This window comes from Vigna umbellata, chromosome 3, assembly GCF_029865625.1.
Source record: "Vigna umbellata cultivar VRB3 chromosome 3, Vumbellata_1.0, whole genome shotgun sequence".
In the NCBI taxonomy this organism is placed as follows: domain Eukaryota; kingdom Viridiplantae; phylum Streptophyta; class Magnoliopsida; order Fabales; family Fabaceae; genus Vigna; species Vigna umbellata.
The window spans coordinates 9,906,811-9,921,179 of record NC_142167.1 but is presented as its reverse complement, the minus strand read 5'-3'; the positions used below and the strand labels follow the sequence as shown (position 1 = coordinate 9,921,179).

The window sequence follows — 14,369 nt, the reverse complement described above, 5'->3', positions numbered from 1 at the left end:
TAAATTTTTTCAGAACACAAACAGACCTGCATAACATTTTCTAACAACATACAGACATGCATAATGTGCATCTCAATCATCCAATCATTGATTAAAAAAACAATATAACATCTTAATCATCCAATTATCCATAGAACATGTATTTATAAATAAAACATAAAACAAAAAACAATATAACATAATGTTCTAACATCCAATTGATCTAAGATCCAAATGATCTAGCATCCAAATGTTCTAATATCCAAATGATCTAACATCCAAATGTTCTAATATACAAATCTTTCTGTAACAAATATGTTCAATAACAAAATAAAACTAATAATGTACATAGTTATCATCAGAATGATCTTCATCATCCTGTTCCTCTTATAGATGGCTGGACTGGTGTGGGTTGGACTGATGTGGGCTGCTGAGGGACGGTGGGTGACAAGGAGGGTCGTGGCTGGGTCGCAGGCATAATGAACGAATCTTGTGAAGTTTCAGGTAACAGTCTCATGACCAGGGTCTTAAAGTTTCTAAACTCTGATCTTAATCAGTGATTTTCGGGTCATGTTGCTACACTGCCTACGCAAGGCGGACAACGGCCTCGTCAACAATAGTGGTGGAAGAAGAAGATTGGTGCTTCAGAGTACCTCCTCTCGATGTTGTATAGTTTGCAGCAAGTTGACCTGCACCGTACACTCGTTCCTTTTTCTTTCCACCAACGATGTCGACCCAGCACTGTATCCTACGGATGTTGTCTTTTGCACTACTCGCATCATCCGGTATATGAGCTGACCCATGTTCAAATCTAACCAGTGAAAGTCTCGTAGAAAATTCTTCCTAAACATAAAAATTTTATGAAAGTCATTTACATCAATTTATATATTTTTATGTCTTTTTCATATATTTTATATTATATTCATTTGTCTTTTTTATTAGTTTCTTATTAAGAGACATTGATGTAATTTATTTATTATTATAATTATTAGAATTTTTATTTATTTTATATGTTAATAATTAAATACAATAATAATTTTAATTTTAGTATTATAAATTATAACATTATATTTATTTAAAAATATTGTATCTATTATTTAATTATTTTTTATTACAATCGGCTCAATTATGATAAATAATTCAATAAAAACGATCTTTGTTGAATAAAGATTAGTATGATTTCAAAATATTAATTTAATCTAAAAGGTTAGAAAAAAAAAATCTGATTTTATAACCACTAGGATTACATATAGATCTTGTATACTAACATATATGATATTTATAAGAATTTTGTCTAACAAGGATTTTCACTAAAAAGTTAGTTATTTTATTATGTGAAATTAATTTTAAACTTTACAAAGTTTGTGGTTTAATTTTTTAATGTATATATATCTATACAAAACATTCAACAAAAAAATTTTATATGACAAACTATAAAAAATAAAAATTTTACACCGATATTAAAAATTCATCCAATCAGTAGATTTGAATTTAAAATCTATCCATAATTATATATTTCAAATATTTATATAGATATCAGAATTCAATTATTGAAAAATCGAATTTTCAACTGTGTTACTTTTATAACTTCTGTAACATCCCAAAATTATACAGTCAGCAAACTATATAATTAAATATTAACATGTATTAATATGACAAAACAGTCTTACAATTAAAGTGATAAAATTCATAAGTGGCCGAACGGCCTTAAGTATATACAAATAAACTTGCGAGCGTTCAGTGATAATAAGGACGAACGGTTTACAAAATAAATACCGAACGTCCAAATATTCAATATACAGCAAAAGGGCGCTCGTTCTAAAACGACCTGCTAGCCTAACTAAGCTAACATCTAACCGAACGTTCTACTGTTCGGTCTTCACTTCAACCTCTACAAGATTCTCTTCAGCAATGAGTCCTTCTTCAAGTGTTTCCTCCAGAGAAGCATTTCCCTCTGCTCACATCCACACCGATGATCATTTCAATTTCATTCAAGAGTCGTTCCTCCCTGGAACGCTCGTCCAAAATCCACAATCATAATTTCATCTCTTATATCGTTCGCACATTATAATCTTTCCTCTTAATCACATTTTCATTCTTAGTTCCACTTTCATAAAAAGACGAGCGTTCAATCCTCTTCATAACGAGGACGAACGTCAAGAGCGAGACTGAAGGAACTTCTTTTCCGAAGGAATAAAGCTGACCCATCTTTCATGACGAACGTTATTACAATTTGAATCAGTTAAATGAACTGATTCTAGAACAATTCAACTTATACTTAGAATAATTCACTTGACAAGATTTCAGATTCAATTCAACTGAATGAAGATAAAAATACGAGTACTAAATGTACTAAGTACAATTTAGTTGGAATAACCGACTGCCAGTAAATGACCGAACGCGGTACGAGAATTTACTGAAATTTAGGACGAACGCTATTTAAGTTTACGGACGAACGCTATTTCAGCTCGTTGGTAATTACGGGAAGAACGAACGTTCGGTATAGGACCGAGCGTTCCTTTATAACATACGCATTGGGACGAGCGTTCGGTATAAGACCGAGCGCCACTTAGGACGTACGCTTTTGGGTCGAGACTATTCGCTGATTCAAAATCATAGAAATTTGGGATTTATATAAGATGAGATACTTAAAGTTTATGTCTTAACAATTTGACTAAATGTCCAAAGGTAGATTTTCAAACTTCTCAATTTTTCACACAACACTCATGATGTCTACGTTTGGCCGAACGCTCAAACGTAAAGTTATGTATAAGAGGGCGTTCGTCCTCAAATGGAATCCTTTCCAAATGAAAGGGTTCAGCTATTTCAAAGAATTTACTGAGAATACCGAACGGTCAAAGACCGTTTCGATAACGAACGTTCATTATCATAGAATTTCATATTCAAATTCAACTTACAGTAACACATTTTTCAATATAAACTTTCATAAATTAAATTACTCATATCATAGTTCAATCCATACTTCTCATACATCAACTCATCATCAAAACCATATGCTAAAATCTGATACCATAAATCATAATTAACAAAATTCATAGAACATGCATCCAACACAGTACAACTTCACAGAACAATCATGCAATATAGTATAACTCAAGAATTAAATTTAATAAGCTTCCCTTACCTGGATTCGTGAACGAACGTCCTAACGTGTAAATCTGGATTTGCCCAACTACCACTTCTATCCTCAGATCACTCAACTCTTGTGAACTAAAACAATTTACAGAATCAAAATTTGATTCAGACAAAGCTAATATAGGTAACTAGGTTTGGTTTTTGCATGAAACCTAAGAACAAACGATTTATGGAAGAAACTTACCAGATTCAAAACTCGAACTTGATCGGTTTAATAGAAAGCTTAGGACGTCGGGATCTCTTCTACGTTCTCTAAAATTGGATCGGAGAAGAAGAAAGTGAGTTAAGGTAGAGAGAAGATGGAGGTTCTAGAGAGAAGGTAGAGAATTTGGAAATCAGAAATTTGGGGAAGAAGACGAAGCATGCAGAAGAGTGGGAAGAGAGTTTTTCATAAATTCATTTTCCCTTCCCAAGCAGGACGAGCGTCCATTCTCCTGCTGCCACATGTATTCCACTAACTATTTCGAATGTTCCAAAAGTGACACTTGGCAGTTGCATGCAGAGTGGGTGTGAGTGCGCTTTAATGGCACTGAACGCGTGGCACGGTGCATTAATGGAAGCAAGGAGGTGACTCAGCACCGTAATAAATGAGACGTGATAATCCCCCTAACTACAAAAATTTTCGTCCTCGAAAATTAAGACTTACCCGGAAATAGATGAGGGTATAAGTCCTTCATGGCATCCTCCACTTCCCATGTAGAGTCGCCTGTCTTTTCGTCCCACACCACTTTCACTAACCGAACGTCTTTCTCTTTATAGTACTTGGTGCGGACGTCTTCAACACGAACCGGCTTCATCTCCAACGTTCGGTCTTGACGAAGACGAACGTCCTCTAGCTCCAATATGTGCGAGGGATCCGCTATGTATTTCCGGAGTTGAGAGACGTGAAACACCGGATGAAGGTTGGACAATTGTGGAGGTAAAGCTAGCTCGTATGCAACTGGTCCAATCTTCCTTATGATCTGATACGGCCCCATGAACTTGGGAGATAATTTCTTTGAACGCATAGCTCTGCCTACTCCAGTAGTTGGATTCAGCCTCAGAAAAACGTGGTCACCAGCTTTGAACTCTAATGGTCTCCTTCTCTTGTTTGCATATGAGTTCTGCCGGCTCCTTGACGTCTTCAACCTCTCTTGAATTAACTTCACCTTTTCAGTCGTTTGTTGAATGAGCTTCGGTCCCGTTAATACGTTCTCTCCTTCTTGAAACCAGCAAAGTGGCGTGCGGCACTTACGTCCGTAAAGAGCTTCGAAGGGAGCCATCCCAATGCTGGACTGGAAGCTGTTGTTGTAGGTGAACTCCACTAACGGCAATACTTCATCCCAAACGCCCATGTGATCTAGCACGCACGTTCTTAATAAGTCTTCGAGCGTCTGGATGGTTCTCTCGGATTGACCGTCCGTCTGAGGATGGTACGCTAAACTCATTTGGAGTTTGCTGCCCATTTCACTTTGCAAAGACTGCCAAAATCGAGAGGTGAATCTTGTGTCTCGGTCAGAGATGATGCTGGACGGCACTCCATGTAGACGAACGATCTCTCTGATGTAAAGCTTTGCCAAGTTAGTCATTGACATCTTCAGGTTGACTGCTAGGAAGTGAGCATTCTTCGTTAGACGATCCACTATCACCCAAATGGAATCGTGATTCTTGACCGTGCGAGGCAAATGAGTCACGAAGTCCATTGAAATGCTGTCCCACTTCCATTCGGGAATCTCCAGAGGTTGCAGTAGGCCGCCCGGTCTTTGATACTCAGCTTTTGCACGTTGACAAGTTAGGCATGATGCCACAAAACGTGCGACATCATTCTTCATTCCTGGCCACCAAAACGATTGCTTGAGGTCTTGATACATCTTAGTCATGCCAGGATGCATGCTAAGACGGCTGTGATGTCCTTCTTCTAATATGATTCGTTTCAGATCTCCATCATTTGGAACGCACGTCCTACCCATATAACGTAATAGGTCGTCCGTCCCAGCGTTGAATTCTTTGGCTTGATCTGTGCCGAGCGCGCCTCTTATCTTCATCAACTCTTCGTCTTCTAATTGCTTCATTATAATCCGTTCAAACACGTTACTGGATATCCTAAGGTTACAGCATTTGATGCTGTCCGGTTCCAAGTTGAACTGTAACCTTAGGTCTCTAAAGCTTTCCACTAAGCTTAACTCTCGCACCATCATGGACGAGACATGCACCACCTTTCTGCTCAATGCATCCGCCACAACGTTCGCTTTTCCTGGATGGTAGAGTAACTTGAAGTCGTAGTCCTTTAAGAACTCAAGCCACCTCCTCTGCCTCATATTCAGCTCCTTCTGATCAAAGAGGTACTTGAGACTCTTGTGATCGCTGAAGACTTGGAAAACCGATCCATACAAATAGTGCCTCCAAATCTTCAGAGCAAAGACGACCGCTGCCAACTCCAGGTCGTGCGTTGGGTAATTCCTCTCATGTATTTTCAATTGCCGAGAGGCGTACGCCACTGCTCGTTTATCTTGCATAAGTACACAGCCCAAACCTTGGTGAGATGCGTCACAGTAGACTTCATTTTCCCTTGGGTGGGCCTCGCTTTGTTTCTAGCCACACGACGAAGCTCACGCAATGTAAAAGTAAGGAAGCTTACCTTGATGATGACCAAGAGCGGCGCCATAAACTTTCCATGGGCCTCCGGGACAGTTGGGTTGCTTGAGGGCTTGGGCTAGACTCAGCCCAGCCATCCCTGTGACACCAGCTACTAGTGCCACAAAAGCTTGAGATTCCATCACAGCTGTTCTCCACACCAGGAACAAATAATTTTGTTTTGTTGTGTTTTGGAACAGTTATCGGTTGAATTTAAAGAACCAGATTGGGTTGCAACATGAATACTGTTTTTTTCTCTTTTTTGGGAATGTTGTTCCTAAGTTTATCCAAAAGTAACAAGTTAGATGGAACAAAATTGGCGTTAACTTGGTTTATTTGCGGTATTATGATTAAAAAAAGTATTTTTGACAACATTTTTTATGACATTTTGATAGGTATACATGTTGTTTTTTTTATTAGTTTCTTATTTATTTATTATATGGTGATGTACTTGATGAAAAAATTATATATATATATATATATATATATATATATGTATTATATTATTAAAAAAATATATATTAAAACTATGATTAACCGTAAAAGATTTTCACATAAATAACGAGATAACTTTTGTGTGTGTTTGAGTGTCATTGAGGCGAAAGTTGGATAGATGTTTGATAAAGGAATATGATGTTCTGAAGAGAGTTTTTCAGAAATTCATTTTCCCTTCCCAAGCAGGACGAGCGTCCATTCTCCTCCTGCCACATGTATTCCACTAACTATTTCGAATGTTCCAAAAGTGACACTTGGCAGTTGCATGCAGAGTAGGTGTGAGTGCGCTTTAATGACACTGAACTCGTGGCACGGTGCATTAATGGAAGCAAGGAGGTGACTCAGCATCGTAATAAATGAGACGTGACAATTTCTTTTTTGAAACTTTTTTCATTTTATTTTAAATAAAAATAATAATAATACTTTTTTTTAACTTTCCAAAATAATAAAATTATATATTTAAAATGTACTTATAATTAAAAAATTATTTTAAATAAGTTTTTATAAAATCAATATTTATACATTTATATTTAATTAAAAAGATATTAAATATCATGTAAATTTTGAAAATTATTGAACTTGTAAAGTAAATAAAAGAAATAACTAAAAAAACATTAAAAGTGAATTAATTTAGTTTGGGGGCTAGCCCCATCCTAACCCTACCACAACCCACTTTATGTGGGGCTTTAGGGGTTGGGGCTTTTAAAAAGTCCTCTATTAAGTGGGATAGAAAATTAGAGCTTGATTTTAGAAGGGGTCAGGGTCAACCCATGGGTCAAGGGCTCAAATGACACTTCTAGTACTGCCTTTGGGCAGATGCGGTAGGGTGCTAACACCTTCCTTATGCGTAACTGATTCCTGAACCTAAAATCTAGTTTTCTTAGACCATGTCTTATTTTATGGTTTTCCATAGTTTTTCCATAATAAATTATGGTGATGACTTCCAAAATATTTTTTTAAATCCGTTTGTTTTTTGGCTCGCCATTCCGTCGTGATCCCAGTTGCGACATGATCTATATTTCTTGATTGTTTGTTTGCATTTTCGCAGGCAAACGATACAGTTATAACCAATGATTTTTCTCATAAGCTTCTACGAAAAAACGCAAAAAAGAAACGCATTAATTCCACTGCGAACCTCAGGATTCGAGTTTATATTTCTTGACTTTTGCTTACATTTTCGCAGCAATTTCTGCTTTCACTATTGAACACAGACTAAGAGTCATCTTGACTTGTTACGTCCTAAAACTATTTATCGTAGGATGTAATGATTAAGTTCATATTGATTAATGCTTCTCATTTCTCAATTTTGTTTTTTAGGTTTCATCTCTAAGACTTTGTTCACTTGAATAAAGTCGGAGGAGAGTGATTGAATGGATTTGAAGGTAAATTTTTTATTGTTTATTTGAGTGAATTTTGGAGGTAAGTGAGAGTGGATTTGAAAGTAAAGTTTGTAAGAATTAATGTAGGATTTGATTGATGTGATGGATTAAAAAAATTACTTCCAAATCCTGTCTCACTTACCTCCAAAATCCACTCAAATAAACAAAAAATTTACTTTCAAATTTTCTCAAATCGATTCAATCACTCTCTTCCAAATCCATTCAAGTGAACAAAGTGTAAATCTACTTTTTTTTTTTTAATATAGTCTCTCTATATAATGTAACATTCAAGTGAACAAAGTGTAAATCTACTTTTTTTTTTTTAATATAGTCTCTCTATATAGTGTAATTAGTGTTATCACCCCCCGTTCTACCTAATTTTGTTTACTTGTTAATTTTTATTACGAGTAAAAAAATTAAAATTACTAAAATTGAAAACAAAAGATACTTAAAGACTCAATAACCTGTTTTGTCCCATAACTTTTAATTTAATTTCAATATCGTTTTACTAATTTTAGAATTCTCTATTAAATTTCATTTCTTTTTGAAACGTAATAATTAATCTCTTTCATTAATTGATAAAAAGATAATCATGAAAAAATAGATGCCATAAGTATTCTTAATAAAGAAGTTTTATTATTTTATCTTTCATTTTCTTCTCTTACAAGTTATCATTATTAAGTGTATCCAAACAAAGCCTAAGACTCAAGACATAACACTTAGAAGGCAAAAAAGGAAAGGAAAACAACTTTGTTTTTTTCTTCAGATAAGAACAAGAGATTATTACATTAAGTTTATGCTAATTTATCATTATAGTTCTTTTTAAAAATGACCAAATTAAAGTATATCTACAAGAAATGAAAACGTTACCCTTCCTTACCCTCCAAAACTTAAGTCATATATATACCCAAAGTAACATATTCTCCAGCAATTTGATAATTATGTCTCTTTCATTGCTTTTGGATGTAGTTGACATCCATTGAGATTCTTCTCTCCAATTGAGGAACAAAAACCAGAAAACTATTCTATCAGTTAACAAATATCTTGAACAATCCAACATAAAGAAATCAACTAGTAACTCAGATATACCAAGAGTTTGATCCTGAACTAGCACTGCGGTTGTCAACTAAAAACATTCATTTAAATCCTAAAAGTTCATGATGCTAGCATTACAATTAAGGAAAAAGAAAATCTATATCTGCTACACAAGATCAGATACATATCAGAATAGATAAAGAGAGGAATCATCAGAAATGGGTCATCACATTAGCATGGGACACATACAGTGATTACTAGAAGATAGTGATCATAGTGCTAGCAGTAAGTGGTTATTCTTCTGTTACCATGAGCTTCCTGCAAAGGTGCATGTTATTTACCCTTCCTCATCATAATCTTCATCATCCTCTTCTAGTCTACTAGCGAGGGTTGCCAGTTGCATAGTGTCAATGGCCATCTTGTCGGCATCCGATAGGGACCAGCCTGGAATTTCTTCATGTTTAATGTCCATGTCAGCAGGCTCAGGCAATGGAGCTTCAACAGCTGCACTGGCATTTTTGTCTCCATTTTCGTTTAAGTTAGCATTCAGATCAATGTTACGGAAAGATTGAGCACTTTCCTCATGAGCTGCAGAAGTCTCCTTTGTATACTCCTTGGATTGCACACCATTATCTATTGGCAGACTTGTGTTAGGCATATCATTGCTAATTTGTTGAATAGAGGAGCAAGGCTCAGATTCAACCTGCTGATGAATGATGTCTCTTTCAACAGTTCGAACCCCTCGTCCTCGGCCTCTTCCTTTACCTCGGCCTCTTCCCCTACTAGGAGTGCTGGTGTGGCCCAACTCGCGCTGCAATGAACACAACAAATGTTATTGACCAAAACAATACAAGTCCAAGATTAGGCCGTTTTACACACAACACAACTTCCCTTCCTAACAAGAACAACTTCTAATGAAAAATATTACTCTAAAAACAAAGCAAAACAAATATATCCACTTGATAACACATGCTTTTGCTTTAAACATAAAAAAGATTTAGAATGAAGTGAAACTTCAACATGATAACTAGATATAATTCAATGGTAGAATTAACAAAATATTATGAGATAGTATAAATGTAACGACTTTTGCACCATTGTCAGTGTGTGTGACACTTTACCATTATTTAAGAAATATAATTATGTATTATCACGGATTTTCATGAAAACGCAATTACCATCTTACTCCTCTTGGCCTCTTCATCACTTTCATTGCCCTCAACACCAGCAGCTTTCCTGATAGATATAGCATTCTTAAATGTTTCAATTGCTAATATGGATGGTTAAATCAGACACCATAAGGAAAAATATAACGGTTACTGAACTTCAAACCTTCTCTTTGAAAGGGCACGATCATCAGCTCCAGTCTCGGAATGGCCATGTCCATGCCCATAGTCAGGAACCCTGCTGACAATGTCTCTCAGAAAGTCGAAGACGTTATAACTTTGTACACAATATTTCCTGCAATTTACATTTGCCATTGGTTAGACTAGACTTGTAATGTACTCAAGATATAATTCTGATGGACAAACTGGAAAGAGAAGTGGTATTATGTCATAAATAAACAGGACCTGACTCTTATATAGTTTAATTTAACAATTTGAAAGAGATATCAGAGAAAGAGAACTTGTAACTCCTAGGGTTGGTTACAGTGCTATCATATCATCTTATTCAGGGTTTTCAGTTTAAAAGGAGTTACAGACAAGTAAGTCAACTTATGTTCAAACATAGCAAAAGATACAAAAAAAAAGCACAAAATCTTAAGTATATTTGAAGTCTTAATGATGAAGTAACCAGTTTTACAAGGAAAGGACGTTATTTTTGTACTAGTGGACAGAGTAACAGATTTTGTACATTTTTCCCTTTACCTCATCCATGTTCAGCTGAGGAGGTGGTTCATTGGATGGATTTCCGTTCTCAGTTTTCTCTGATAATGACCCAATTTTCTTGAATCATTTTTGGAAAGAATTGTTTCGGTGATAATGGCCCCCTTCACTTAGCTGGGCTTAATTTTGGCTCACGAACTAAAATTTTTCAAGAAAACTGTCCACTTTTCATGCTATGTGTGGTCAAGAAAACTCCATTATTGCTAAAAGGAGCAACTATTCCATCCAAAGATGATTATGTTAATTGGTTGACCCAACAAAGGGTTGAATTGCTTCATGAGCTACGGCCTATGAGCCTATTTACTAAACACACAAAACCAAATGAGAAATTATGCTCATCAACATAGGACAAACATGTGATTTGTTTTTTGGTTGAACTAAAGGCTCGAGTTAAATGACTTTTTCCAGTCAAAAAGCAGATTTCAAAGGAGTTACAAAAATCAATAAATTATCACATGAAATCATTTAAGAGATATATAAATATATAGTATGATTTTATCATACGTAAAATGGAACTTGACCATCTTTAACCAAGTGATGAGGACTGGTATTTGCTACCTCAGGTGTTTAATAATTTAAACACACCTTAAAAAAATTAAAATAAATTTCAGCACAGGGTAAAATACGCCCAAAAATGAACACACTTCAGTTCAAAAGGTTCATTAATGTAGAAGAAACTTTAAATAAAAAATATTCATTGACTTACAAATGCAATGCATTCATGGTCTTAGCTCCTCTCTGAAGAGTTATTTCATAAGTGCGGTCACAGAGATCTTGCAAAAATAACTCCAGAGCTTTAGCTGTAAAAAAGCCAAGAGTGACATCAACAATGAGGAAAATGACGAAACTGTGGGAAGGTACTGACTAGGTAGTATGTAAAAGCAACTTACATACTAAAACAGGAACTGCCAATGCTATCTTTCCGACGTCCTCATCTGCTTGCATTATCTTCTTTATCCGAGCCTGAAAATTATAGTTTCCATCAGATAAAGCATTCTTTAAAAATATCTCTTTCCTTTAAATTAAATAATGGAACAGAAAAGTGGAAGAATTGAATCTGAATAACACTCCAATTTGTTAAGATAATTATAGTTCAACTGAAAACTTAGTTCCCATTTCATAGAATCTAATTCCCACCCCATCCCCTCCCCCTTCTACATGCTTCAAATTTGGTGATATGGAGATTGGTATCTCTGTCAGCTACCTAACAAAATAAAGGGTACAAGAAGAGAGAAAAATCATGTAAGGACAAGAAGCAAGGCAAGGTAAACAATACAAGTACCAGAGGCAAGGCAAACAATGTAATCAAAAGTATTATTAATCAGACATTACTTCTGTGTTGGGAAAGTATATGGTTAAAACTGATGGATAGAACTTAGCAGTAATGCTATTGTGTCTCTCCCTAATTATAATGACAAGTGTATTTCCTAAAACAATAATTGCATTATGATCATTGTTTTAAAAATTGACCAGTCGTCAACTCAGTAGAGGTACAAAGTTAATGGGTTACAGGTGAAACCAGTGGATAGTGGAACAGCAAGAACAGATGAAAGGCACATAATATTTGTATATAGTAGATATATTATTTGCACATTTTCCAAACAATTAGTGTCATGGTGGTAAATTGAGAAGTTGTAAATATCCCAGCTCTTTGGTTCGATACCTAAAGTGTGAAGTTTAGCCTTTATTTTCCTTAAAATTGAAGTAACAAGTGAGAAGCTGTTGGAGAAAGCTGCTGCCAGCTAGCCAGCATGAGAAGTTGTGCGGATAGGCACTCGAGAAAGCCATTCATGAAGTAGGTGCTCAAGGTTATATCCACAGATCAAGACCAGGTTATAACACAAAAGTAGTAAATTCAAATATGTTGTTCCATTAGACCAATTGTCTTCAAGTCGGGTTTTAAAACACTGATTATCATATATCATGTTATCAGAGGTTATCATATCAGCGTACACATTAAAAGCTTGAGAAATTAGCTAGGTAAGAAAAGTGAATCAAGACTTAAAATATCATGCTATATATTGAACAATAATGTACTTGTCACCTAATCCGAGAATTGAGAGATAAAACAGCAAATACATGGTAGCAGAAAACAATAAAAGGTATAAACATTTAGATAAATCTTCTAGAGCACTTAAAGTCGTTATGATTATAGAGAACATATCCATGGACGATCATTAACCTATAAATAGAGTATAAACTTGAAGTAAAAAATCATGTTCCTGTACATGTGTACAAATATACTTTACAGTCTATATAATATCTTTGCTTCAGCAAAAATCATCAAAGAAACTATCATATTTCTAAACCCATTCCATCAAAGATTCACAAAAAAGGTATTAAATTTCAGCTTCATAAGAACAATTCAAAGGGAAAGAACATTATAACCATCAAATCCAAACCCGCAACACATGAAATGAACCTTTCATCATAAATCTCCTCAACAGTCTCAACACATGCATCCATCAATAACTAAACACACAGAACCCAAATTACGCCAAGCACCCAAAATTAGCATCACAATCTCCAAACAACCCTCATGAGTATGAATCCATTTTTAGTACGTCGCCACGGGCATTCTCCACAAGAGACAATTCTGCTCAAGTCGTGTAGGAGTATTACAATCGACAAAACTCTCCCTCCTAGTTTTAAACACGACCACATGCCCAGAACTCCAACTCAAAGTATACTAAATTACCAACCACAAACAAACAACTTCCTAGAATTAAACCTGGCAGAACTCTTCCTCCAAGTATTAAACTCGGCTACATACCCAAAACTCCAACTCGAAGAGTACTGATTACCAAATCCAATTACCAACCACAAACAAAGAAATTCCCAGAAATTACACTGAATTACACTTTAACCAATGAATTCAACCCCCCTCCCCCGTCCCAGAAACTCCCAATAACCATAAACCCAAATGAGAAACACTCAATTAAAGTCGGAAAAAACATTCCTTTCACTTTCCACAGTTTTCTGAGACCCCAAATAGCAGAGTTACGCGCAAAGAATAAACTTTGATAGCTGAAAAACGAATTTTTACTTACAGCGGGGAAACGGGTGTCGAGCTTCTTCCTCATTGTATCGAATCAGGGGTCACACGAAGAGGAACGAAACTTCCAACAAAAAGAATGAGAAGAAGAAGAAAATCTGGAAGCTGAGAATAGGAAACTACGAAGCAGTAGACAAAATCAAAGGAAGCGAAACGATCTGGTCTCGTCTCAGATCCGAAGGTGGCTGTCTCTGATTCGGAATACCCGACCGTACGAGTTTGACGATTGAAGGAACCTGCAACGTCACACAGCTGTGAGGGAAGGGTTCCGATGGACCAATCGTTGCACAACACCTGACAACAAAAGTTATGATGCAAAACATCATAGGTTCTTAAAGAATGTTTTTTAAAAAAAAAAAACAACTATTCGAAATTTTTTTTATTTATTGAATTGAAAGTGGTCCTTTATATTTTTTAAAAAAGTTTAATAAGATTTTTATATTAATTTACTCTTATTCAAAAGAGGAATTAACATATCCTAATATAATAATCAATTCTTTTTATATATTTATTTTGTAATTTTTACATAAACAAAAAAAAATAACGTTGATTTAACCAAATAAATTATATTGAAGTTTTAAAAAAATATATAAGAATTACATTAAATTTAAAATAATAAATCATTATTATAAATATAAAAAAAAGATGTTAATATTTTTTTAACGACAATTGATTTTAAAGAATGCTACAAATTTATAATATAATAATAGTTATTATTATTATTATTATTATAGGCTTTATATTTATTCAATGTTTGAAACATCATTGGAA

At 35.1% G+C, this 14,369-nt stretch overlaps 1 protein-coding gene across 2 annotated transcripts; it reads right to left on the bottom strand.

Annotated features, from left to right (window-relative positions):
• Positions 1 to 8,681: 8,681 nt before the first annotated feature.
• On the bottom strand, positions 8,682 to 13,894 carry LOC124826831 (uncharacterized). Of its 2 annotated transcripts, none has more exons than XM_047299772.2 (6): positions 13,594 to 13,894; positions 11,434 to 11,506; positions 11,250 to 11,343; positions 9,990 to 10,118; positions 9,836 to 9,893; positions 8,682 to 9,468 (listed from the first exon to the last, which is right to left on the bottom strand). In XM_047299772.2, the coding sequence occupies exons 1-6, from the start codon at positions 13,624 to 13,626 to the stop codon at positions 8,995 to 8,997; spliced, it is 861 nt and encodes a 286-aa protein (XP_047155728.1). In that variant the 5' UTR covers positions 13,627 to 13,894; the 3' UTR covers positions 8,682 to 8,994. The 2 variants fall into 2 exon arrangements, with proteins under 2 accessions (XP_047155728.1, XP_047155729.1); XM_047299773.2 differs by lacking the exon at positions 13,594 to 13,894 and adding an exon at positions 12,207 to 13,487.
• Positions 13,895 to 14,369: the final 475 nt, after the last annotated feature.